The sequence below is a fragment of the Dipteris shenzhenensis genome, chromosome 9 (assembly GCF_047967505.1).
Source record: "Dipteris shenzhenensis isolate YYH24624 ecotype China chromosome 9, Dip_SZ_1.0, whole genome shotgun sequence".
Classification (NCBI taxonomy): domain Eukaryota; kingdom Viridiplantae; phylum Streptophyta; class Polypodiopsida; order Gleicheniales; family Dipteridaceae; genus Dipteris; species Dipteris shenzhenensis.
In genome coordinates, this window is record NC_141604.1 from 41,677 (window position 1) to 67,439 (window position 25,763).

A 25,763-nucleotide genomic window follows, 5' to 3' on the forward strand; every position below is an offset into this window, starting at 1 on the left:
GGATATTTTCATAAAGTAAAGTTTTCATTTGGGAAGGATTTTTGGGCTTCGTCCAAAAACAACACAAAAAGTCCAAAATTAATGAAATAGGTGTCGGGGAAGAAAGGACGAGGAAGGAGGAAGGAGGAAGGAAGAAGAAAGAAGGAAGAGGAAGAGAGGAGGAAGAAAGGAGAGGAAGGAGAAGACGAGGAAGGAAGTGGAGAAGGGGGAAGGAGGAAGGAGGGGAAGAGGAGGAAGGAAGAGGAAGGAGGAGAGGAGGATCACCTGTAGGTCTTGATGAAGACTGTAGTGAGAATGAGGGAGGAAGAGGTTTAAACACGAGTTTGAGTTAGACATGTTCTTTTTTAATATTTCTATATTTGTGTGTAAAAGGGCTGACAGTTCTGTTTGCACACGAATAAGCTCTCCATCCTCTCCACCCGAATAGAGCTTGTTTTTTAAAAACATCTCATACCATGGTAAAGGTTTCTCTTTGAGCGTACGCTCAATTTCCATTTAGCACTTTAACAAATTTTTAGGCCAAAATTTTTTTGTCGTCAAACTTGCCTAACTTGGTAAAAGCTTCTCTTTCAGCGTATGCTCAATTTCCATTTAGCACTTGAAAAAAATCTTTAAGCAATTTCTTTTTTCCATCAAACTTACTAGACGCCCAAATTGAACAAGCTCAATTCCCATTTAGCACAACAAATTTTAGGCCACATTTTTTTTTTCCGTCAAACTTACTTAACTTGGTAAAGGCTTCTCTTTGAGCATACGCTCAATTTCCATTTAGCACTTGGAACAATTTTTTAAGCAAAAAAAATTTATTCCATCAAACTTACTAGACGTCCAATTCAACTCTGGGATTTTGCTCAACACTCATTGAGATTACACCTAATTTGAAATTCTAACCTTTTGTTTAAAGTTGAATTTCTCTCATTCAAATAAAGATTTCGCCTCATTATCTAATCATGTTGTTTTTAGAAAAAAAGAAGTTTTCTAAAAATTGAATAATTTGCAAGATCTAAATTTTTACTTGTCTCATTCTTAATAGAAGAAGAGTATTTTGTAATTATCATTCCACTTGTTAGTTTTATTTTAAATCTTTCAAAAATAGAAAATTTTAGTAAAATAAAGGATCTTTAAGTATTTTTAGAATTTTCAACTTTTATTAACCCAACAAAATGTTGAGGGTTTACTCTGAAAAGATCGATTAAATTTTTGTTCATAGTTATATTGAAATTAAGGGTTTTCCTAATGTAGTTCCACATCTTCTTTTTTTCAAAAACCCTAACAAGACTTTAAGGTTTTTTGAAAAAATTAAATTATAATGTTTTTGTTAAATTCTATTTAAAAACGAGGGTTTCAAATACATATCTACAAATTCAATATTATTTCTGTATAATTTCAAACTTTTGAGGGTTTTTTTCTATAAAAAAGCAAGAAATGTTTTTTTAATAAATTTGACTTGTGTTATGAGGGTTAGTTTATCGGTGTACGGTGAATTTTTTTTCCTATAATTTAGCTTTATATACAATCTTCTATGCTCTTACTATAACCCTTTCACAATCAATTATAATGAACATGAATTAAGCATGTATCTAATGCTCTTTGTAGGTGGGCGTGGGTTCATAAGGCTCACATCATAAATATATGTCCATAAAAAACACTATTGGGAAAACTTCACATTTCTAATTTGCATACAAAACTTCTTTGGTATTCTTACAGGAATTCACTCTAACAAAGGGTTTGGATATTGTGTGCAATCAGAGCAATGAAGTTGTGGGCTTTGGATACATACATAGTGTTGATCCCATGACAGCGTGTCACATTCAATGTTGTGGTGACAAAAGATGTGTAGTGATATTCTCAACTATAATTTGCTTTGAGATTCACTTAACATATCCACATGGAGATTTTGAAACACTAGGTGATATGTTACAATGCAACTTTTTTGACATGCAAGCACAAAGAACTCTTTGGTATCACGACGAGATCATTCCAAAGCATTTTCTTAATGATATCACACAAATGTTTGCTGAGGGACAGAAGGTTGACATGCTATCATGATTAGGAGAGATTTTAGCAATCGGTAAATTCAAAGATATCTTCAAAATATTCTTTGTACAATGGAGGTTATCAAGTTGACAGGTGAAGACGCCATAGAAAATGCTATGGAAAGTATCTCGCGCTTAAAAGTTCATGAGACTATCACATGGGGGGGTAGCTTTCTTGAAATTATCGGTGCACAAGATAGTATCATTCAATGCAATGCACAACACAAAATTATATTACATGAGAAATAAATAGAGAAGAAATGATATTACCACAAATGGAACGACACAAAAAGCTTCTGAATCCATGCATGTTCTTACTAGAGTTGAAGATATCTTCAATGTGGGGACTAATGCAATAATACAAAAAGTGTATGATGCCCTTCATGTTCTTACTGGAGTGGAAGATATATCCACTATGGTGTATGGGTTAAGTGATTCCATCATGGAAGATACAATAAACCATATTGGGAAAAGAAACACATTATCAAAAAGCATTTGTGACCAAATTCATGATCTTATTGGAGTGGATGATATATCTGATGTCCCAAAATGTAGTGAAAGTCATGTGGACTATTTCTTTGACAACATCCATGAAACCCTTACTAGCATTGACTGATCATAGTCAAAGAGTTATTACATGAGTAGGGGATGGTATAAGTGAAATGATAGGAGGATTGTGAGGCCATACATACAAGAATTTGGAGCAAGGTGAGTCTAGATAGACATAACTATCTTCTTCAACAATTTTCTTGCTTTCTTCGGCAAGAAAATTCCAAGACAAGGAAACACAAAAACAAATTGGATCCAAAGGTCAATGGGATTTACATTTACAATTGTGGATATCAATTGTTAATTGGTTTAGCTCATGGAACATATTATCGCATTTGGGCCAAGGTGCTCATTTTGTACAAAGTTCATGGAAATGTCAATAAGCTTAAGGGGCAAAGAAATAGTATCAATGCAAGTGCAACTTTGGCGCAAATCCTCGAAGATAATGCGCTCCCTCAACCTCATCTCCAGACAACAATGCCAAATGGAACTGTAGTGTGCCAATAGCATCTTCCTATTGGTATGTTAAAAAAGATTGTGCTAGAGACTATGAACAAAACATTACAAGATAGAGAAGAAAGATTAATTTCAAGTTGCACTTTTTATAAAATTTGGCGGTCACAACTTTGCAATGTGAAAAAACCAACAAAGCAACGGATGTCAAAATGTAAAACTTGTGATGAAATGAAAAATGAAATTGAGCATAGCAAATGCTTCGAGGAAGGTACATAAAATGGCGAGCAATCCATTTACACCATGTACAAGATGCTAGAGTACTATATGCTTATTGGAGGCATGAAGCAATATCAAATATGCATAAGTCCATGTGCATCACCATTGATGGAATGGACAAAAACACCACAACTTTGCCAAGGTTCAAGCGCACTCCACCTTCACTAGAGGGTAAACGTGGACCAAAGACACACTTGTGTGAAGTATTGGTACATGGACACCGATTGTTTTGTGATTTGTGGTTTGATGCTTTGCATGAACATGACACTAATCAAGTGGAAACTTCCAACGTGAAGGCAATTTGAAAAGTGAGAGATGCTTGTGGATATTTACCTCCCATATTAAGAATACATGCTAACAATTTTGTTGCAGAGAGAATAAGAATAGATACATACTTGCTTTGTGTTCCATGTTGGTTGATTTGAAATTTTTCGACGAAGTGGAAATGGGTTTTCTTCTTGTAGGCCACACACATGAGGATATAGATAAAAAATTCAGTGTTATTTCTAGAGAGTTGAAGTCCCGGAATGTGTTAACTATGGGGGACATGAAAGATCAAATTGGGAAGAAAATTGATGGGGGTAGACAAGAAGGGCCTGAAGTAGCTCTCTTGGATAGGATGGTAGATTGGAGGAGCTTCATAGAGCCACATTTGAAGAAAGGAGATGATTCTCTAGTGGGCCACATGAATCCACATTATTTTAGATTCAAATTACATGAAAATACTCCAATGATGCAACGGAGAGACTACTCAATGGATGGAGATGACCTATGGAGTAATCCATATGCTTGTTGCAAAAAATACCAACATTAGAGGAAAGCAAATTTGTTCTTGCAAAAAACAAATCACTCGATATTGATGAAATGAAAGGCCTTGAAGCATTCATCAATCACGTTAAAAGTATCACACAAAAATATCTGGAGTAGTCCAAAAAGAATGATAAGATAATCAAGTCAAGTGAGTCGCTTGTTAATTATTTGAAAGAACAAGAGCACTTGCCGAGCATTGAGTTTTGTGATTTGTTTTGGCCACAACTATGTGGCATTGTAGGGTCTTTAATTGCTAGATGCACGACAACCATAGTCAGGGAAGAAGCTCAACATCTACTTATGCCTCACAGATTTTGTGGACGAAAGGGCGATAAGCCTTTGCCAGAGTTTATACCATCTCATGAAATCCAAGAAGGTATTTTCATTACGGTTTTGGCAACAAATCATGAATAAGAGACAAATGACCAAGGTGGACCAATTGGGTAGCAAAGGTTGTTTAGATATCCAAGGATGAAGAGGGAACGACCACTAGATTCATAGCTTTGTGTTATGAACCAAAACCCTCTAAAGGTCTACCAAAAATGTTTACACTGAAAGAGCCTTACAATGGTTGTTTGCTAAAGAAATGAGAATGGGTTCCCAACAACGACATCTTAGCTAAAGTAGAAGTGAGTAGCATTATTCATTGCTAGAGGTCGTGGATGCGAAGTCAAAAAAAGAAGCATGGATACAATGTGGAAAAATGTATCACAATTCCTGACATCAGTCGCAAACATATCAAGCACCATTTACATAGGCTTGATGCGCATCAAGAAGATTTAGAGAATCCACTACAAGGGATCAGGCTCATACCTACACTGCTAGCCGTGTAAAATGACTTGTGGAAAAAAAGTAGTGGGCTCGTGTATCAGCACGTGTATGATCGTGGCCACAGACATGCGTGTAAAAGCGTGTGTATGAGCCACCACAAACGTTCTTATACATGGGTCTATACACACATTTTACCAGTGTTGCTATGCCAATACACATGTTCTTAATAGAGCTCTTGCACGTACACACATTTTTGACAAACTTTACGCGCATATACACGTGAAGTTTGAACAGAGAGCAAAAATAAAAAATCCACAGAGTGATATTTGGTGCCTGAATGCTATTCCAGCATTCCAACACCAAATAGCACTCTCTGAAATTTTTTTAAGGTGCATGGCACCATCCATAGAGAACATTTTGTGCATTGTCAAGACACGAATCAAGAACGTCACGAATGCAAACATTATCAATACACGATTCAAGACAAACATGAATGCAATACTATCAAAATTTGAGGTGTGCTGAAATAAATCGATGGCTTTCATTATGCAAAAACATATATACAAGGGAGTCCATATGTCGAAATAGCCCATGGTTTCAATTATAAACAAATATATACAAAATCAAATTGGTTTGTTTAAAAAAGCCCATGGCTTTAGTTTCAAAAATATATATACAATCACATCCACAATACAGATGTGATACTATGAGTTTAAGTACTACTCAGACTCAAATGATGACGAGCCACTCCCTCCAGTATGAGATGTGTTCACATTGGTATACATGTCCGATGTGTAGTGTGGAGCAGGAGAAGCGGCGGCGGAGGCAGTGGATCTTCAATGGCAGGAGCATCAGCAGGTGCAGCAGCTTGTGCCTGTTCAAGTAAAATATCATATATAAGTATATCTATATGTAATTCAAAATTTAATAAACCTAAATCATTCATTTATATTTTTCAAGTACCTGTCGACCGTAGGGTCTCATGGCCATCTCAAACTACGCGTTCGTAATACGTCCCTAGCTTCTGAAGAGGGCCCACGTGTCACATCTACTATGCCGACGAGCATATGCAGTCTCATGGGCTGTGGGCTTCCTCCCCATAACCCATCGCTGTAACATAATCAACACAATTTGTAAGATTAAAACAATCATACAATCAATGAATTAAGTAAAAAATCAAATAAGGTGACAAGATACTTACGAACTCTGCCTCCCACGACTTGATACCTCTAGATCCGAAATGCAAAGATCCAATGGTCTCCATCTGGATGCATCGTGCCTCCACATGTTGCCTTCTCTTCATGCCACCCTCTCCTCGTTTCTTTGCCTCCTTCCACTCGCATTTGTGGGTAGTGGCAGGTTTCTCCATGGGATAGCCACTCGCCTCCTGATTTGCTCGATCATCATACGCGAGTTTCTTAAGGTGAGATCTTTTATTACTTAAGATCTCCCTTATTCGCATCCTTCCCCATACATCCGAGAATGTCGCATGTGGGGGATTGGGGTACCGACTATGTACAGCCTCTATCACCTCTCCAACTAATCAACTATTTTGATCTTTAAATTTAATAAAACAATTTTTGTATAAATTTGACACTACCCCATGCATGTACTCCATTACCTCTTTCCCCCTTGCATCCATCACTATCCCACCCCTATCCATCACATCATAGTATATTTCTGCCTCCACCTCTCTCACCTCCTCCTCATCCTCACTGTCTCCTCTAACTCCTCTCCCACCGCGTGCCCTACCACTTCCCCCACCAAAGCACCCGACGCATCCTCCACTCCCACTCTCCCTAGTGCGGTGTCTACTCTACTCTGTACTGCGGGTGGAGCCACGACTGGGGGATTGTGCACGTGACACAATTCGTGATGGTGGCTGTGAGGGAGTACATGATGGTGGTTGTGATCCATGACGTGACGGTGCTTGGGAGGGGGTGCGTGTGTCTAGGAAGGGGTATGTCTCCTCAATGGGTGTGGGAGAGGAGAAGCATACCGTCTCGCTGGACTCACAGGCACAGACGACAGTGGAGTGAGATTGGCACTCGGGAAGGGGGGTGACCATACCAAGGAATCTAGGAGGGGGATGGGCATACATATACTCTGTCAGCTCTACTCTACTCTGTACTACGGGTGGAGTCAGGACTGGGGGATTGTGCACGTGAACACAGTTCGTGACGGTGGTTGTGAGGGAGTATGTGATGGTGGCTGTGAGCCCTGACGTGATGGTGCCTAGGAGGGGTGCGTGAGTGTGTCTAGGAAGGGGTATGTCTCCTCGATGGGCATGGGAGAGGAGAAGCATGCCATCTCGCTAGACTCGCAGGCATAGACGACAGTGGAGTGACATTGGAACTCAGGAAGTGGGGTGACCATACTAGGGAATCTAGGATGGGGATGGGCATACATATACTCTGTCAACTCTACTGGGCCAGGTTGGTTCCCAAAATGAGCTAGCATCTCCGCAAACCAAATGCCGTATGCAAATGGATCGGATGAAGAACTTGGATCCATGAAGAATCTGCACACAAAAAAAACATAGCATCTAATCTCATTGATTCATTTACTTTTACTTACTTCCTTACCTTCTCCCCTTACCTTCTATTTCCCTCTTCCTTACCTCCTTCTCTTACTTCTTACCTTCTCTTCCCCTTACTCCCTTACCTTCTCCCCTTACCTTCTCTTCCCCTCTTACTTCTTTCCTTCTCTTCCTTACCTCCTCCTCTTACTTCTTACCTTCTCTTCCCCTCTTACTTCCTACCTTCTCTTCCTTACCTTCTCTTCCCCTCTTGCTTCTTACCTTCTCTTTTCCTTACTCCCTTACCTTCTCTTCCCCTCTTCTTCCTACCTTCTCTTCCCCTCTTACTTCCTATCTTCTCTTCTCTTTCTTTCTCCCCTTAGCTTCCCCTTAGCTTCTCTTCTTTATCTTCCCTTACCTTCCCCTTTCTTTCCTTACCTCCTCTACCTTTCTCCTTTTATAACGAATCTACTCTGCGACTAACAAAGAACAAAAACGAAATCAAAATCAAAACATGTGCAGGTGAGAAGCAAAAAACGAAGACAGAAACTAATGCATAGTCGCATGTATGCACCTGTCAAGGAACACGTGTATGCATCTATCAAAAAATGCATGTATATCCACGTGAACAGACTGTGTAGACAGACTACACGCACAAATACACGCACTGCTACACGTGACCTGCCGAAAACGTTTCGAGAAAAATCGTCGACCACCGACAAACGTCCTTAAAACATCACCCCAGACTAACATTCTCGTATGCAAAAGTACACAAATGATTACTCAAAGTGCAGAGAAAGAAAGAGGACAAAGGAGAGAGACAATTTCATGAGAAAAAGAGACATTTGCATAAAGAAAAGGAAGGAAAGAGACAGGACAAAGGACAAACTGACTCACCTCTGGAAAAGTGAGTCTTCTTTTTGGCCTTTGTGCTGAGGTTTCCTTCACCCATGTGTGCTCCTTCCACCCGTGTGATCTTCCTTGCACTTGCCTTTCGTTGTCTATTGGATGATAGAAGATTTGGCGGTGACGAAGAAGAGGAAAGAAGTGAAAATGAAAGGTATTTGGGGTAGGCAGCGGGTTTTGTTTTACATTTGACACAGATCGTCGCGGGTAAAAGCGCGTGTATCTTTGCGTGTATAGAAGGATAGCCACGTGTATACATGCATTTTTACACAGCATAGTCACGTGCGTACACGCATTTTCACACAACATAGCCACACTGTACCTTTTCACACAGCATAGCCACGCTGGTACACGCAATTTTCACACAGTCTTAACTGCGCCCATACATGTGATATAGAGTCTTTTTAAACTTCAATTAAAAAATTGATTATGATTTTGTGTTTATTGTTTTGTATACAAGATGTCATCAAACTCCTCAAGCAGTTCTGGTGAGGATGAGACAATGCGTCACCATAATCGCGATATGTGGTTGGCACAAAGAATCAAGTGTGTGTAATCGATGTCAAGGATGCATTGTACGAGCGTGTCGAATTATCTTGAATCACATCTCCATGTATGGAGAATGGAGTCAAACATGTTTAGAGGTGAGTAGATGTAAATTGATAGTATCCAAATGACTCATGGTGTCCAAATTAATGGAATTGTAATATATATACTCTAATTGGAGCAAGATGCAGTACCACACCCTAACATGGTGCCTTACGCTCGGCGTGAGCATGCGAAGCGTCGATGAGATGATGCTGGAGCTTCGGGATCTATTGTCAGAGATGAGTGGGGAAGGGAAGACAATAGCCCTGCACCCCACAAAGTCATGGAAGAGGAAGTGTTCGATGAGATATGGTGCGGCATCTTTTTAGGGATGATCCCAAAGGTATGGATGACAATGATATAGAACAATAGCATCTTTACAAGGCTTCGTCGATGCCGGTATTTGAAGGGTGCACATTCTCTATTTTACGTGCTTCACTTGAACTAGTAAATTTATAGACAGTTTATGGATGGAGGAATGCAAGTCTTGAAGTAAGCATTCTAATTTGAATAACTGGTTAAGGGTTTCGCAATGAATAAAACTCAATATGTTTTAATCGTTAATTGACGATATGGAATGCAGGCTATTATCAAATATGCTTCCAAAGGGGAATAGACTACCCACCTCAAGAGACATAGCGAGGCGCTATGTGACATCTCTTGGAGGATTGGATTATGATCGCATACATGCATGCGTTAATGATTGCGTTCTCTTTCGTGGGACGCATAAGGAGGCTCGACATTGTCCCACTTGTGGTGAAGCAAGGTATAGAATAGATGTGAAGAGTTTTGATGTACCTCATAAAGTCTTGCAACACTTTCCTATAATTCCTTGCATCAAACACATGTTCAAGTGCAAATCCATAGCTGAGCTCATGTCATGGCATTCGTCACATCGATCGGATGATGGCATGTGGAGAATTCCCACAGACACTCAAGCTTGGAAGCATATTAAAGATGAGTGGCCCAGCTTTAAAACAGAGCCCAGAAACTTGAGACTTGGCCTAGGTATGGATGGAGTGAATCCATTTGGTTTCAAAAGTACCGCATACAGCGTGTGGCCAGTTGTATTGGTGAATTACAACCTTCCACCATCAATGGCGATCAAGAAGGGACATCTTATGTTATCCCTTCTAATTTCAGAGAAACATAAAGTAAAGCACATGGATGTTTACCTCGAACCATTGATTGATGAGTTGGAGGGACTATGGAGAGGTGTTGCAGTGGTGGATGTTAGTAGGCCTCCCTCCTCTTGACACTTCGACTTGAAAGCAGTGTTGATATGGGCAATGCATGACTTTCCAGGATACAGCGATTGTTCTGGTAAGAATTCAAATCACCTCTCTACTCTAATACTATTGGTTGTATTTATTATAATTATTGACTTTATTATTCTAACTTTTATTTATATTTTAACAGGTTTGAAAACATCAGGTAAACATGGATGTCCTTTTTGTGAGCAATCTTGTTCGGCATCTCTTGTGTAGGTACTCCATTTTTTTCAGGCTACCATATTGGACCCATCTTAAGATCAACCATCTTCTTGATCCCATGCACATCTTCAAGAATGTGGCATTTGGTATTTGGGAACATGTTACTGGTAAACGAGACAATGTCAGTGTACGGGAGGACTTGCGCATCGCAGGACGGATGCGTCAAGCTTGGCCATGAAAGGAGGATGGGCACGTTCATCTTCCATGTGCACCATGGATTATATCAAAGCAGGAGGAGAAGCAGGTAAAGCAGGCCATCACTACTTTGCGTACTCCCACTGGATGCATGAGATCATTGAAGGGAGCCTTCACAACCACTAAGAAAAGAGGTGTTGAGCAACTATACGGGTTGAAGTCCCACGATTGGCACAAGATGCTCCAAGTAAGTGTTTTCCAAGTCTTGTACGTTGAAATTAAATTTTGTAATGCCATCAACCATATATACATGTGCTCTTATGTGTGCAGTTCATACTATCTACTAGCATCGACCATGGTGCAAACAAGAGTTTGAAAAAATGTATTTATAAGATGGGTGAGCTTGTGAGGTATGTAAAACCCATGTTGAATCACCCTTCATTATACCTTGCACTTTGATTTGATAGTTTTTCAAAATGAACGTGCATGAGGTATAACATACTATTCATTTGTTTTTCAGATATGTTAACTCCAAAGCAATTGATCTAGCGACATTGGATAATGCACGTGTTATGGCAGTGGGGGTGGTTTGTTTGATAGAGGAAACTTTTCCGCGAACCATTCTCACAAGCCAACTACATCTCATTGTGCATTTGGTGGATGAAATTGCTTTATGCAGCACTGTGCATGCACATTGGATGTTCTTTCTAGAGCGCTTCATGAAGACCTTAAAAGACTTTGTGAGACAAAGTGCAAGGCCTGAAGGAAGCATGGCTAAGGGTTGGTTGATACAAGAATCTCTTGTATATATTTTAGAATTTCTTGGTCAAGTGGACAACTCTTTGCCGCGACTATGGAGCAATGAAGAGGACTTGAGGATGACCTCTATTGCTCCTCTATTGTGCCCCAAGGAAAAGGACATAGTAAAGTAATTGACAAAGCATTGATTGATGATATTAATTTCACTTGCATCCTTAATAGTGATGTGATGAGTAGATGGGTTACAAGATATTATGAGGATGCAAAGACAAGAAGGCAAGCAGAAAGAGCTCTCTTTTGGAGGCAACATGGCTCTCGTAAGGCGTACCCTAAGCATCGAGCAACACTTCTGAATGATATCCATGTTGATTGGTTGCATGAAGAAATGGAGAGAGCAGAGAGAGACGAGGGGCTGCATATCACGGCGGAAGAATGGGAGTATGTGCAAGGATGCATGTTAAAGGTACATGGAACTAACATTTTATATTAGTTGTAAGTGATTTGCTTTTAATATTTATTCACATTGCTTACACAAATATTGCTTCTATTTTGGTCCAGTGCACTATGTTCAATGCTATATGGTGTGAAGGAAAGCATTTTCAAACACAAAGAATTGATGATAAGAGGAATACACAAGATTGCGGTGTCATTAGTAGCTTTGAGGGAGCCAATGGAAAAGTGGATGATTATTGTGGCACAATCTAAGACATATTTAGGCTTGACTTTCGTCGCTTCTTTGTGTATGTTTTGGATGTAAAATGGCAAATGAACGTGGTGGAAAAAGGACCTAATGCAACGATAAAACGCCATGAAAGTGGCTATGTAACTATTGACTCTACAAAGTTTTGGCAAACAAAGAAAGATAAGCTCGTATTGCCACAACAATGTGAGCAGGTATGCAATATTTTTTTATCAATGTGTTTTATATACATATATATCTAAGCTCACGTACCCCTTGACTTTTGATATGCTAACTAACTGCAATATGTATAATTGAGTAGGTTATCTATCAGCCAATGGTGCATGACACTAAATGGTGGTACGTCATTCCTGTTGCACCACGTTCCAAAGTGATGTACAATACATTCACTGATATGGAGCATATGGAGGATGTAGCAGGCCGCAATGAAGATGATGTCGAACATGCCAATGAAGATGTTGTGATCGATGATCAAGAAATAAGAGATCCTCATGATAATGAGGATGAGCGTGCCATTTCTCATGATCATGAGGATGACCCTACCATTGATGATGATGGTGATGTTGATGTTGATGAGGATGATCGGGGCATCGGTACCATTATCAATGGACAGAATATCGATAGTGGAATAAATTTAATCATAGCCTTACAAATTGATCAAATGGATATTGATGTTGACCATTTGGCAAGGATGGATCTCATTGAAGATGAGATCGAATCCTAACCAATCCATCATTGTATCATTCTAAATTGATGACAATTCTCTTGTATATGTTGTCTTTTAATTATCATCTCATGATTTGTTTTTGAATATAAATTGTTGTAAATGCATTTAGTGGGATCGTGTAATGATATATACTGTAATGCACTATGAGATGGTTTAAAGAAGATGGTTTTTTAAAAATAAAGGTATGGGATTTTTCTTAAAGAAATGATTTTCTCTGCTATTGCGTGTAATATCGCATGTATATTTGCGTCTATAACACAAGTTTTACGCATATATACACGCTTTGATATACGCATTTTTAAAAGCAGATATACATGCAAAATTAGATGCACATATACACGCACCCGATACTATCATATACATGCGCGACCATACACACGCCCGTAACTTATCGTGTGTATGCAACGCGTGTATGGTAGCATTGTCTTGTAGTGATTTTAGAATTAGATGACTTCGAAAGAGATTCAGAGGCATAGAAGAAAGTTATTTGTTTCAACAAGGGTGTATCTCTATGCCACCATTGTGTGTTGATATCAACAACTCTTGCATCGTGCCAACTATGTCGTACTCTCTTAATAATGAATCAAATAATGAATCAAATATTTTAAATTCATGTTATGTTTTGGTAATAATAGGAGTTTTTTAAACCTTACCAAGAAACTAATCATTTTCTCACCAAACTATCAGTTGGAAAAAGAAGAAATAAACATAGCATGTCCAAGTTTCCTTTTTAAACACATCTTTCACTACAAATACGTCAAGTAGTCATGTTTTCAATCAAAGAAGATAAAAATTAAAAGTAACTTAATTTTAATGCCAATTTTTTATTTTTTGTGTGTTTTTTACTTGGATATACACTTACACTTATTTGAACAAGTTTGGAAAAAAGTCGAAAACAATATATAAAGTCTCAAATTTCTCAATAGTGTGTTTGAAGCTTCTCTGTACCCAAGGCCTTTGCAAAAATATTAGCCACATGCTCCTCGGTGCTGACATATACAAGATCAACCTCTCTAGCTAGAACCTTCTCTCTCACAAAGTGATAATGCACCTCAATGTGCTTCATTCTAGCATGATAGACTGGGTTATTAGCAATCATAATGCTGCTAATGTTGTCACAATAAATGACATCTCCACCATAAACTGATTGGTCTAAATCAACATGTAGCTTTTGTAACCAAGCTACCTCACATGCAGCCATAGCTGCACCCTTGTACTGGGCCTCTGTGCTTGACAAGGCAATTATCGGCTGCTTCTTGCTGATCCAACTAATGGTAGCACTCCCAAGGAAAAACATAAATTCGCTAGTATATCTCCTATTGGAGATACTACTAGCCCAGTCAGCATCTGTGTACCCATGTACCTGTATGGGGTACTCAACGTCATAAAAAAGTCCATACTACAAAGTGGACTTCACATATCTCAACATGCGCCTAGCCGCATCTAAATGTGGCTTCCTCAACACCTGCATAAACTGACTCACCAACCCCACATCATAGCTCGAATCCGGTTTGGTGATAGTCATGTATATCAAATTGCCAACTATGCATTTGTACACAGTGACACCTTTAAGAAGCTCCCCTCTTTTTGGACTGAGCTTCACATTCCGCTCCAATGGAATAGAGATGCGCTTACAACCTATCATCCCATACTTGGACAAGATATCCAAGTCATACTGCCTATACAACAGTTATATCCCACTAGGGTATCTAATAACTTCAATGCCCAAGAAGTAGCGCAACCCTCCCAAATCCTTCATTTCATATTTTTGCTTCAAAAGTAGCTTCACTTCATCAATTTCTACGTCACTGTCACCTATAAAAATTAATTCATCCACATAGATGACTATGAGCGCAATCCCTCTATCTATTATTTTCACATAAAGTGAAAGTTTACATTGGAAATATGAAATCCAAACATAACAAGATACTGGCCTATTCTATTTGACCACCATGCCTTGGGCACTTGTTTTAAGCCATACATGGCTTTGTGCAACCTGCAAACAAAACGGGATGTGCATCATCTTGGTAACCTTATGGTTGCATCATATAAGCCTCTTCTTTCAAATCACCATCATGCAAGAATGCATTCTTTACATCCATTTGATGCAAAGACCAGCCTTTTGCAGCAGCCATAGCAATTATTGCTCTCAACCCTTGCAACTGGACTAAACGTTTCCTGATAGTCAATGCCATATGTCTATGCATATCCTTTGGCAACTAACCTTGCTCCCAGACCCATCAGCATTGTGCTTCACCTTATACACCCACATGCAGCCAATCGCCTTCTTATCATGAGGCAATGGTATCAATTCCCAAGTGTGGTTTGCATCCAAGGCAGCCATCTCCTCATCCATGGCTGCCTCTCAATTTTTCTTTCCCACTGCATCCTTAAAGGAAGCTAGCTCTCTTTCTTCTAGAATTTTGATCATATATGCATAATGATGGTTTGAAAAACCATCATATCTCAACCTATCAATAGGATACTTCACACGTGTGGACGTGCATGTACCTACATCACCTCTAGGAGTCTTAACCACATTCCTACTTTTTCTTACACCTGGTGTAACAATTGAAGGAATCCCAAGTTCCTCATCAAGGCTCATTTTTGAGCCACTAGACTTGTGGGGGGAAGGGGTCAACTGACCCTACCAAACCACAAGGACTCGGGGTCTTTCGATGGGAAAAATATATCCCACAGGTGAAGTCACATATGCCAAGTCGTCATTGTCATCATAGTACCATCACTATTCTAATCGTATTCTCTGCCTAGCTATCACCTAAGCACGGTCAACATACAAAGAAGGGAAAAGGTTAAATGAGAAGTCTCAGTCCTAAATGATGTCAAAGTTGCAGTCACTTGGGTTCAGTTAAAAAGGAAGCGCTAACTGATGATATCCAAATGGATATTTGATTCCATAGGCCTCTAGAGGACAAAATTCATGGACACATTTGTGTTCAAACTTTCTGCACTTGACTGCCGGTGGGTAAGTTATCAGCGGTCAAACACTTGTGCACACATGTCAATTTACAAAGCAAGTACTAACAGAATGCTACTGAGGAAGAATTTGACATTAGAGGCTGAAAGTATACAAAAAATAAATGTGAGTTTTAGTTTTGAGTTTCTTAGTTTTAGTAAGCTAAGAACTTGGTCAAAGCAATCAAAGTTCTAGTTAACTAGTCCAATTTACAAAGGAAGTGCCCTCAAATTTGGGTTGACCAAAAATCAAAGTCCACATCCTTCAAGAGCAAAGAAAATTAATGGGAATTTTAGTTGGAAATTTCCCTATTCGACCTAACCAGCTCAAGATATTTACATTCAAAGGCATCGAAGCCCTGGTTCCATTTCTGAAGCAACCTTATAGAGTATCAGACAAATTTCAGTTTTGTCCACATCATCATGCAGAACGCAGAAGAATATTAGGACTTTGAGTTTGAAATATTTTAAATTGATTCCAGCATCAAGCATTATTCACGGTCAACTGTATGGTCAAATAGGTCAGTTTACAAAGCAAGTACAATCAAGTGGGTCCAAACTACAAATCAAACATTACGAGTGCAATCATGCCCAAAAAATAACATAAGTATATTTTTTGACCACCGCAATTTGACATAACAACCATGAGATCTTTAATTATTACAAAATCTGCAAAAACCGCAACCCAGGACCTAGGCCCGACCCAATGCACGAAAAGGGGATGAGCATTTTCTGAGCGAAATCTTCCGAGCGTCCGAGCGAAGGAAGAAAAAAGCTTCCAACTATGCATAAATATGGCAAAAATCGATAAGAAGAAAACATAGTTTCACTTAGAAATATGCAAAGTATTATAGCAATGTCTATTTTATACAAAAATCTTTAGGTGAATCTGTAAGAATGGTGAGAGCATAATGGGATGGCTTTTGAAGAAACCCACATGTAGAGTAGACTTCTCTATGAAAATTCCCTTATGATCCTTCTTACAACTTTTACTTAATAGGGGGTGACATTGAAAACCCTCTCTCAACCTATCTTCATGAAAGAGTTTCTTCAAAGAAAACTCATTGAAGCAAGCAATCCAGGTAGTTTCGCCAGCGAAACCCCTTTGAAGCAAGTCTCCCAAGGTAGTTTCGCTGTGGCGAAACTACCTTGGACAGCACTTTTAAAAGTGACATAACTTTCATATCCAATGTCCAAATATAGTCATTCAACCACTCAAATTGATCGGAACACCCCATTTGAGCACATCTATGGAGTTATATTTTGGAAAATCTTTCATATATAGTATTAAATATTACATGTATTTTATGAGAGTGATATATAAGCCCAAGTTAATACTTATTTATAGTAATTTAAACTTCTTTAGAAACATGTCCATAAATATGCTATAAAAACACTAAAAAGATATTGCCATATGATATAAATGTGTTAATAAGTAATTATATATGCATAGTATTATTACATTGAGAGTGATTATGAGGAATGTTTCTTAAAGGAATCAACACTTTTTTAAGGTAATAACAGGGGTACAAAGGGATGTCTCTAAATAAGAAAATTATGTTGTGTAAAAATGAATGAGTGACTAGTTTGTATATTTTTATGATAAAGGGATCTAGTTCTAGTGAAAATAAAAGTGTAAAAACCATGTTTCCTAAAGAAAAACATTTTTAAAAATCTCTTGAAAAACACGCTCGGATAAACCTGCTCATAGGTTTTTGCTCGTAAAATTGACGCATCCTGCACGAAAACAGGACCTAGGTAGCTCCAAATAGGTCATGCAACCACTCATTATGAATGCAATAAGATCAATGAACAACATTCTAGAAGCAACCGTGATCAAAAAGGATCATCCATGCGAGATATAGTTAAAAAATCAAAATTCTTTACAAATATTTTCTTGAGTAGTGTAACCAGAACTGAAGATCAATCTGAGAACCAAAGAAATAGCAACCAGTTTGCTAGAATATGCTCAGAATAAGCCAAAAGAATATGCCAAAGAAAACCGGATGCCAACCTGGCTACCCCGTGAGCTAAACTGAGTGCCCAACAAGCTGCCACTTGTCAAGCTTCTATGTAGCCACTTGTCGCAAGCACAAGCTACCACTTGTCAAAAGGAGAAGCTGCCACTTGTCACAAGGGGATTGAAGGAGACTTAACAAGGGTATGCCAAAGGTTTGTTTGACGTATGCTTTTTCGGAACCCAAACAGACGGAATCGGAGTGGCGACGAAATGGCGTGTAGGAGACGGAATGGCGTAACACGAACTGTGAGGAAAGAGGAAGGGAGTGGAAGGAAGAAGGAATGATGGAGAAGCTTAGTAGGAAAGGTGGAGAAAGGAAATTGAGAGCAGGGAAGCAAAAGATGGCTGAGTAGGAAAGATGGAGGAGGAGGAGAAGTCGGCGCATAACAAGTAGTAGCAAACCAGAAAGGTAGAGGTCAAAGGATCCAAGGAAGAACGAGGGGAGGAGATGGCTAAGGCAGCCTTACAAGGCAGCTGGAGAGGGAAAGGATGAAGGAGGAGGGGAGCAAACCAGCAGGCAGCCAGCACTAAAAGCATAAGTTTTTTCCTCCTTACTTTCTTTCTCCTTTTGCCCAAACGTGAGTTATAGGGAAGAAGAAGGAGAAGATGAGATGCTAATGTTAGCATGTAATTCGGAGGTCTAATCAGAAGAAGATTAGGTGCCATGGGTTCCCTCCCCAAATCGTCCAAGAAGGGGAGTTTTCTGCATCCAGAGAGAACCTCTGGTCTAATCAATCGACTCATGAAAGAATCAATAAGAATTCCAAAGCTGAATTCCGAAGCTGAATTCTGAAACTACATTCCGAAGCTACATTTCGAAGCTACGGAAACATCTGCAAGACCCTGTAGACGAAGTGTCAAGACCCGAATGCCATAAAAACTACTAGCGGAACCACAAAATCCATGACGAGAAGCCGCAAACATGCCTCGTAGAACCAATCACGTGGGCAATGCTGACATCGAAAACCACCGCTAGTCCTTGTAGCACTGCATGTCAAACCGCATCTGTTCCGTAGGGGCTCGGAGCGAGATCTCGTAAAAATGAAAGTGTAGCCCGGATCACTCCTGACAATAGTGTGCCAAAGCTGATCGTGTGCCCGTAAATACGGAATTTGCTAAAAATAGACGCATCGGATGCTCACATAAATAGGTAAAAATTTTGGCACCATCAACTCAGATAGGAACATAATAAAAAGGAAAAGTGGACTCTTCGGCAAGGCCCAAAAGGCTGAAATGGAAGCCCAGGATCCATCTACCATACCAGATGAAATAAAATGTGTAAAAATGACACTAGAACAAATGTAATCATGCCCGATCTGATCCACTGATATAAAAAAAACATGCACATATGGAATCTGATGCAAGAGCCATCCCAGATACCATCAAGTAGCATACAAAAACACCAGTATCACCATAAAACTAGCTATAAGCTGCTGCCACAAGAACAGGTGTCACTGCCAAATCTAATGGCATCTAGCTGAATACATCCTGCATAAAAACCAATAATGGCCTACTGGCAACAATACAACCACAGCTATAATAACCTCATGGCATAAGCCATAAACACATCTGCTACCAACATAAGCAATGATCTGCTAACATAGGCATCATAAAAAAGAATCATAATACATCAATGAAACCACTACATCCATGGCATAACTGATCCAAGGCATACATATGAGAAGCACCATCAAGATAGACATACTATCCATGAACAAACCACTAGCAACATGGCAAAAATATCAGACATCAAGTCATAATCACATAGCATCTGCAACTCCATGGTATCATCCGTAAAGCACATCCATCATATCCATGAAGCAACTGTCTGCTATGCAGCTGCTGCAACATCCCTAGCAGAATGCTAAGGTTTGGAACCACCTGTAAAAGAGGGATGCAGACCTAACCCCTACAATGCAACCTAACACACAATATGTAGATATCCCACTGAACAAAATTATGATGTAATGCCCAGCAAAATGATGGAAAAAACCCAAGGATCATGCTATGCAAGATGCAAGAGGAAATGCAAGCACATAGGTAAATGAGATGCAGTCACACGCAAGTGTGCCTAAATGCAAGAGGTATAGTGAGTGAAAATGTAAATATAAAGATGACAACTAATATTGGAGTCCAAGGAGATCACTCTACTCATCTTACCACACTCAATTGTGATTGTTCAAGGATGTCTCAAGGACTCACCCCACCCCTACCATCACTTAGCTAGTAGGATGAGGCAATTCCCAACTCACACCCGAGCTCACTATCTCATTCAGGTGAGATGAGACCTAAACAGCAATTGTCTCCAAATTGGAATGTTAGATCAAAAAATAGGCCCTAAGCCCACCATGTCTCTCCCATCCAGAGATGGCCCAGCAACTTCCATGCAAGTGCAGTGCACAAAAAAATGTAGAAAAACCCAACCCAAAAACAATATATGTCGGAATGATGTCGGAGTAACCAGTGGTCCATCCACTCAGCCTCACAATGTCCACATAGATACTACTAGGGTAAATTGACTCACCGATTGCTCAGGGCACCATCCCCACTCAACTCAGTGGAGGTTTGGAAGATAAAACATTGTACCTCCAGCCTCATGAAATATCCATTGATAGGTAGCCATACCACATCCACTGGCAAAGCCCCAAAATAAGAACAAATCACGGCAAACATCACAAAATCAAACAAAAACCACACAAAAAAACATCAAGCAAAACAAAAAATAGGATAATGATCCCTGCTAGGCTAGCCCTATCTATCACATGACTCTCCATCGACATGAGAGTGACCACATGAGACATCAAAAATAGGTGCAGGGTCCGCCTTCTCCTTCCCTTTACATGATACCTCAGTACCATTATGTGGACTGCCATGAGAAGATCCACTAGATCACAATCTCCTTATCCATGCATTGGATCCATTGTTTGAGAACTCACCCATGTCCACTCAGACTTTGTGACATTTGATCTACATTTATAGTAGCATCACCATTTCCTGCATGTGCATCTTCTATCACTTTTGCTGGTCCATACCAGTAACTCATTTCATCAAAAACTACATTTCTGCTCACTTGCATCCTACAAGTGGAAGGTTATAGCAACGGTACCCTTTTTGCTACAAACAATACCCAATGAGGATGCATTTTTCTCCCTTTGGATCCGGCTTAGTTCTCCTCTCATCACGAACATGAACATAAGCTATACAACCAAATACTTTCAAGTGTGAAATATCTAGTTTTCTACCTGTATACTTTTCCTTAGGTGTCATTCCATGGACACTTGTAGTGAGGGTTCTATTTATAATATACACAATAGTTGCTATTGATTCAGCCCAAAAATAATCAGGCATCTTCTTTTCATTCAACATAGCCCTTGCAACTTCTGCAATGTGCCTATTCTTTCTTTCTACAACCCCATTTTGTTGAGGGGTAGATCTACATGAGTACTTTCTCTGAATTCCCTGTTCTTTTAAATAATCACTGAATTCATATGAGAAATACTCTCCCCCTCCATCACATCTCATCACTTTTATATGTGTGCCCTTTTCCTTCTTTAACCATAGCCTTCTTAAAGGCTTTAAAGTGGCTGAACACTTTACTTTTGTTGAAATGAGCACAATGGAAGCAATGGATAGGCAAAATAGTGTGTTCTTTATTCATGAGAGAGCCCGGTATAAATAGGCATAAGAGTATACACCATTGACATCATCAATGACTCTTGTAGTGGAATCCTAGATCCTAAAATCACTCCTTAATTCTCTCAATCACACACATGGCACACTCCTATATTCTAGCAACACACATATGGCAATACTGCCTAGATCATAACTTAGCTCATAGGCTAGCACACACTCACAAGCACACTCCTAGTCCTATGCAGTCCCATATGATCAACCTTGATGCTACCCATTACATTTTACCACTCTTGAGTTTGCTTTCTCAACACCCCCTCTCAAACTCATAATGTACAAAAGTGTAGGCATGACGTAGCTTGGTCACCCATGATCAACTCAAGGACGTGTCTACCCCTAGTAGCTCAGAGATGTAGAAGATTTAGGATACTTGTGCCAGAGGTGTAGCCATGACTTGATACATAGAGTTTACTTGGGTTTGATCTACATCATCATGAAGCAACAAATGTTAAGGGATTACATCATTTCAAAACAATCTATCATCATAATGGGATGTAGAAGGAGCTTTGGAAGCTCCCTTGTTCTTTACTATCATACTGAGGTTCTGATGTTGTCCTTCATCTCGCTCTAGGTCTTCATCTTCATCCAATTCCTCGTTGTTGGTGATGCTCATCAAATATGCTTTCAGTGCTCTCTTCCTTTGAAAACAATCCTTCTCTTTGTGGCCTTGTTTGCGACAAAAATCACATATAATAATGTCATGGAACTTATGCTTTCCTTTGCCATTGTAACTTTTGTGGAAAAACACTTCATCTATTGTAGGTATCGGTGTCTCTTGCTTGGGTTTCAATTTCTTCTCCTCTTCAAGAAGAGAAGATTCAACCTCTACCAACCTAGGATCTGGCATGTTTGTCGAAGTAGTAACCACATTATCATATTCTTTTGGAAGATATTTTAACAATACACCAATAGCAACATCATCATCCACTCTAAGGTCAATGCCGGAAATCTGGATCATTAAGCCTTTCATATAAGTTAAATGTGATGCAAGGGATGCATGAGACTTCATTTCTAATCTAAAAATTTCAATTAGCAATCCAAACTTGGAGCTCTTTGAATTAGTACCAAAGAGGGTATTCAATTGATCCCATGCCTCCTTTGTAGTGTCACAACCATCTACATGATGGATGTAGGTGTCATCCAGCTCTAGCTCGATGATGGCTTGAGCCTTGTCGTCTGTCACCTCCCAAGCCAAAGCAAGTGTAGCATCACATGGTTTTCGATCTTTGCCATTTGCAATATTCCATAGGCCCTTCTTCATCAAGATGAGCTTTATCCTTGTTTGCCAAGTATGGAATGAAGTACCTTTGAATTTGAAGCTTGAGTACTCATTGTTGGAAGGCGTTGTCACCAAAAGATAAGAAACAAACTGAATTCTGAAATGACTTGATGGATTTGCAATCCTTGGTCACTCTTCTTTGACTAATGCAAGTCAAATATCAAACTATCATCACCTCCAAAGTCAAAGTATGCATAAGAATACAATGAAGCACTAAATTGAGGTTCCAACCAACCCAAATCAACCAAATGAAGATGCAAGGAATTGAACCTGATAACAAAGAGTAAACCGAGCAATTGACCAAGTCAAATGATTGAACTTGACCAGAATTTTGACTAATAATCCCAAATTGATAGACCAACAATTGAAGGGCTGAATTGAGCACTTTCAAGCCAACAATGAGAGGGCTTTTGTAGGAAAATGAAGTCCCTTGAGGTCTCCAAAAGCAACAGAGAGGAGAGAGTAAAATGTGCTTCACATTGCCATAGCCAACAGCTTGAAGCTAACTAGTATTTCGATGATTTCTCCTCAACCCTTCGGCCAAGTGAGCTCAAATTTGAATAGCAAGTAGCTCATACATCGCCAAACTATACCTCAAAGGGTTTGGTGAAATTTGATCTCTGCAAGTCGCATTGTGAAGAAGTTTGGCGAGCAAAGAATAGGATGTCACGGCAACTCAGAGTAAAATTTTGTCAATCCCAACGGTGGAAAGGGTGTGCCTTAGTGAGGAAAAGCTGTGGCTAAAAGGATTTTGAAAGTTAACGGTCGGATCTAGAGAAATCAAAGTTGCAAGGTCTGAGCAGAATTGGGGAGAAATGAGATGAGCTTGGAGAGGAAGATGACACACGTGGCAAGCATGGAGGAGAGTCAAGGAGGGTGATATGGCTTTGATACCATGTTGAAATGAGCACAGTGGAAGCAATGGATATGCAAAATAGTGTGTTCTTTATTCATGAGAGAGCCCAATATAAATGGGCATGAGAGTATACACCATTGGCATCATTGATGACTCCTGTACCGGAATCCTAGATCCTAAAATCACTCCCTGATTCTCTCAATCACACACATGGCACACTCCTATATTCTAGCAACACACACATGGCAATACTGCCTACATCATAGCTTAGCTCATAGGCTAGCACACACAAGCACAATCCTAGTCCTATGCACTCCCATATGATCAAACTTGATGCTACCCATTACATTTTACCACTCTTGAGTTTGCTTTCTCAACAACTTTTATGCAACTAAGCGGCACTAATTTTTCAATCCTCAACAAAGCATTCATCTGGGTTCAATTTGACTTGCAAACCTTGCTCAACCATTTGGCCAACTCAGACCAAGTGGATGAGCAATATCATCACATGTTCCAACATAACCTAGCTTTTCTAAGCTTTTGACATCACTAAACCACTTCACCATGATTGGTCATGTGGTTAGAATCACTTGGGTCAACAAACCATACATTTTTTCAATCCGCAACATTTTCTATCATAGAGTTAACCATGTGCTACATCTCAAAAAGGTGCTCATCTCTGTCATCACCATGCCCACTAGATGGTGCATAGTTGCTTTGCTGCAACTTCCCATTCTTGATGTTTTGCTTTTATAGCAGGTCTTCTCTTTATGTCCAGGCTTCCCACAATAATAGCACTCTGTGTTCCTGTTTACCTGCTGGTTCCTTTGTCATGAGCCATGTTCCTTTGGCTCCCCTTGCCTCTAGAGTTACCACGTCCTCCTCCACTGGTTTTCTTGTTGTTGTTGTTAGTTCTGATTTCCTGAACAACCACCAAAACGGCCTCTTCCTCTACCTCTACCTCTACCTCTATGTTGATTTGAGTAGAATGTAGATTCTTGAGAACTTCCTTTGTCTAAACCACCATTACTTTGCTCTTCACTCAACAAGAGAGCAACAAATTCTTGAAAATCAGGAAAGGTCTCACAAACTCCAATGGATGTCTGAAATTGTGCATAGTCTTTTCCAAGACCATTCGACGTCATGGACACCAAGTCCTCATCATTAACAGGTGCTCCAATTGAGCCAAGAGAATCAACAAGGCCTTTAACCTTCATGGAATACTCATTTATATTTATCTTATTCCTCTACACATTATGGAGCTCCTACTTGAGCTACATCTTTCACGCAGTGGTATTAGTGTTATACAACTTCATCAATGTATCCCATGCCTCCTTCGGTGTCTTTGCATCCTATATATACACAATCATGGAGTCTGAAACACTAACCAACAACCAATACATGACCTTTTTTGTCTTTTCATGCTACTCTTTAAATGTCTTCATCTCTGCAGCAGTAGGAGAAGCACTCAAAATTGGTTCTTGCTCATCACCATTGATGAATGGCCATACTCCCTTTCCCATAAGGAAGTTTGTCATTTTGAACTTCCATGCTTGGAAGTTATCTTTCTAAGATTCTCACTAACAATAGTAGAAATATTCTCAAACATCTAACAAGTCCAAATCTGTAACTGCAACCTAAAAAAACAAAGTTTTATCTCACAAAGATGAGAACAACAACAATTCTCTAACACCAAAAATTTTGCCTCACAAGGGCAGTGGCAAGGAACCACGAGTCACACCAAGTGACAAAAATTCATAAACATAACAATCCAAAACTGGCCTGCACTTCTCAAAATCTCTGCAATATGGCACAAAGCAACCTTTCTATTGCAACTTTACACAACAATAAAAATACATACACAGTTCTCCTAAGTGCCTGCTCTAACTTCGTGATGCAAAAAAGGAGCTTTAAACGGTCGTGGAATGGAAATTTTCTAGGTAATACTCTCATGCTTTACAGTGAGGGGTGCCTCAATCTGAGGTTGTGAACTTTGCACTCATGACTGTGTACCTGCACCAATATGCTCCCAAAAGCTCGAAAGAAAGGAGACGATGATTCTCTTACCAGGGTATCGTGATCTTCGCTTGCCTCTGCTTGCTACCTGAGCTTCTCACCACGAACCAATCTCTAATACCATGTAAATAAGTAGGGAAATAGGGAGGAGACTCGACTACAGCTTTCTTCACAACTCACAAAAGAGAGAGGACACAAGGTT

The 25,763-nt window shown here is 39.5% G+C and overlaps 1 protein-coding gene and 3 pseudogenes across 1 annotated transcript; 3 read left to right on the top strand and 1 right to left on the bottom strand.

Moving 5' to 3' along the window:
- Positions 1-5,667: 5,667 nt before the first annotated feature.
- LOC147898025 (uncharacterized) lies at positions 5,668-6,540 on the bottom strand (annotated as a pseudogene).
- A 2,242-nt stretch (positions 6,541-8,782) lies between these two features.
- On the top strand, positions 8,783-10,397 carry LOC147898026 (uncharacterized; annotated as a pseudogene).
- A 64-nt stretch (positions 10,398-10,461) lies between these two features.
- The window catches only part of LOC147898027 (uncharacterized), a 39,562-nt pseudogene continuing 24,260 nt past the window's right edge, over positions 10,462-25,763 (top strand).
- LOC147898028 (uncharacterized) lies at positions 11,063-12,721 on the top strand. Its single transcript, XM_087379674.1, has 3 exons — positions 11,063-11,760; positions 11,856-12,191; positions 12,299-12,721. Exons 2-3 carry the CDS (start codon positions 12,063-12,065, stop codon positions 12,719-12,721), a joined length of 552 nt encoding a protein of 183 aa, XP_087235800.1. The 5' UTR covers positions 11,063-11,760; positions 11,856-12,062.

Bases quoted from the DNA above. Each gene is read 5' to 3' on its own strand.
- LOC147898028 (XM_087379674.1), top strand. From the start codon at position 12,063: ATGAACGTGGTGGAAAAAGGACCTAATGCAACGATAAAACGCCATGAA. The intron at 12,192-12,298 runs GTATGCAATATT...ATAATTGAGTAG, and splicing joins TGCCACAACAATGTGAGCAG to GTTATCTATCAGCCAATGGT.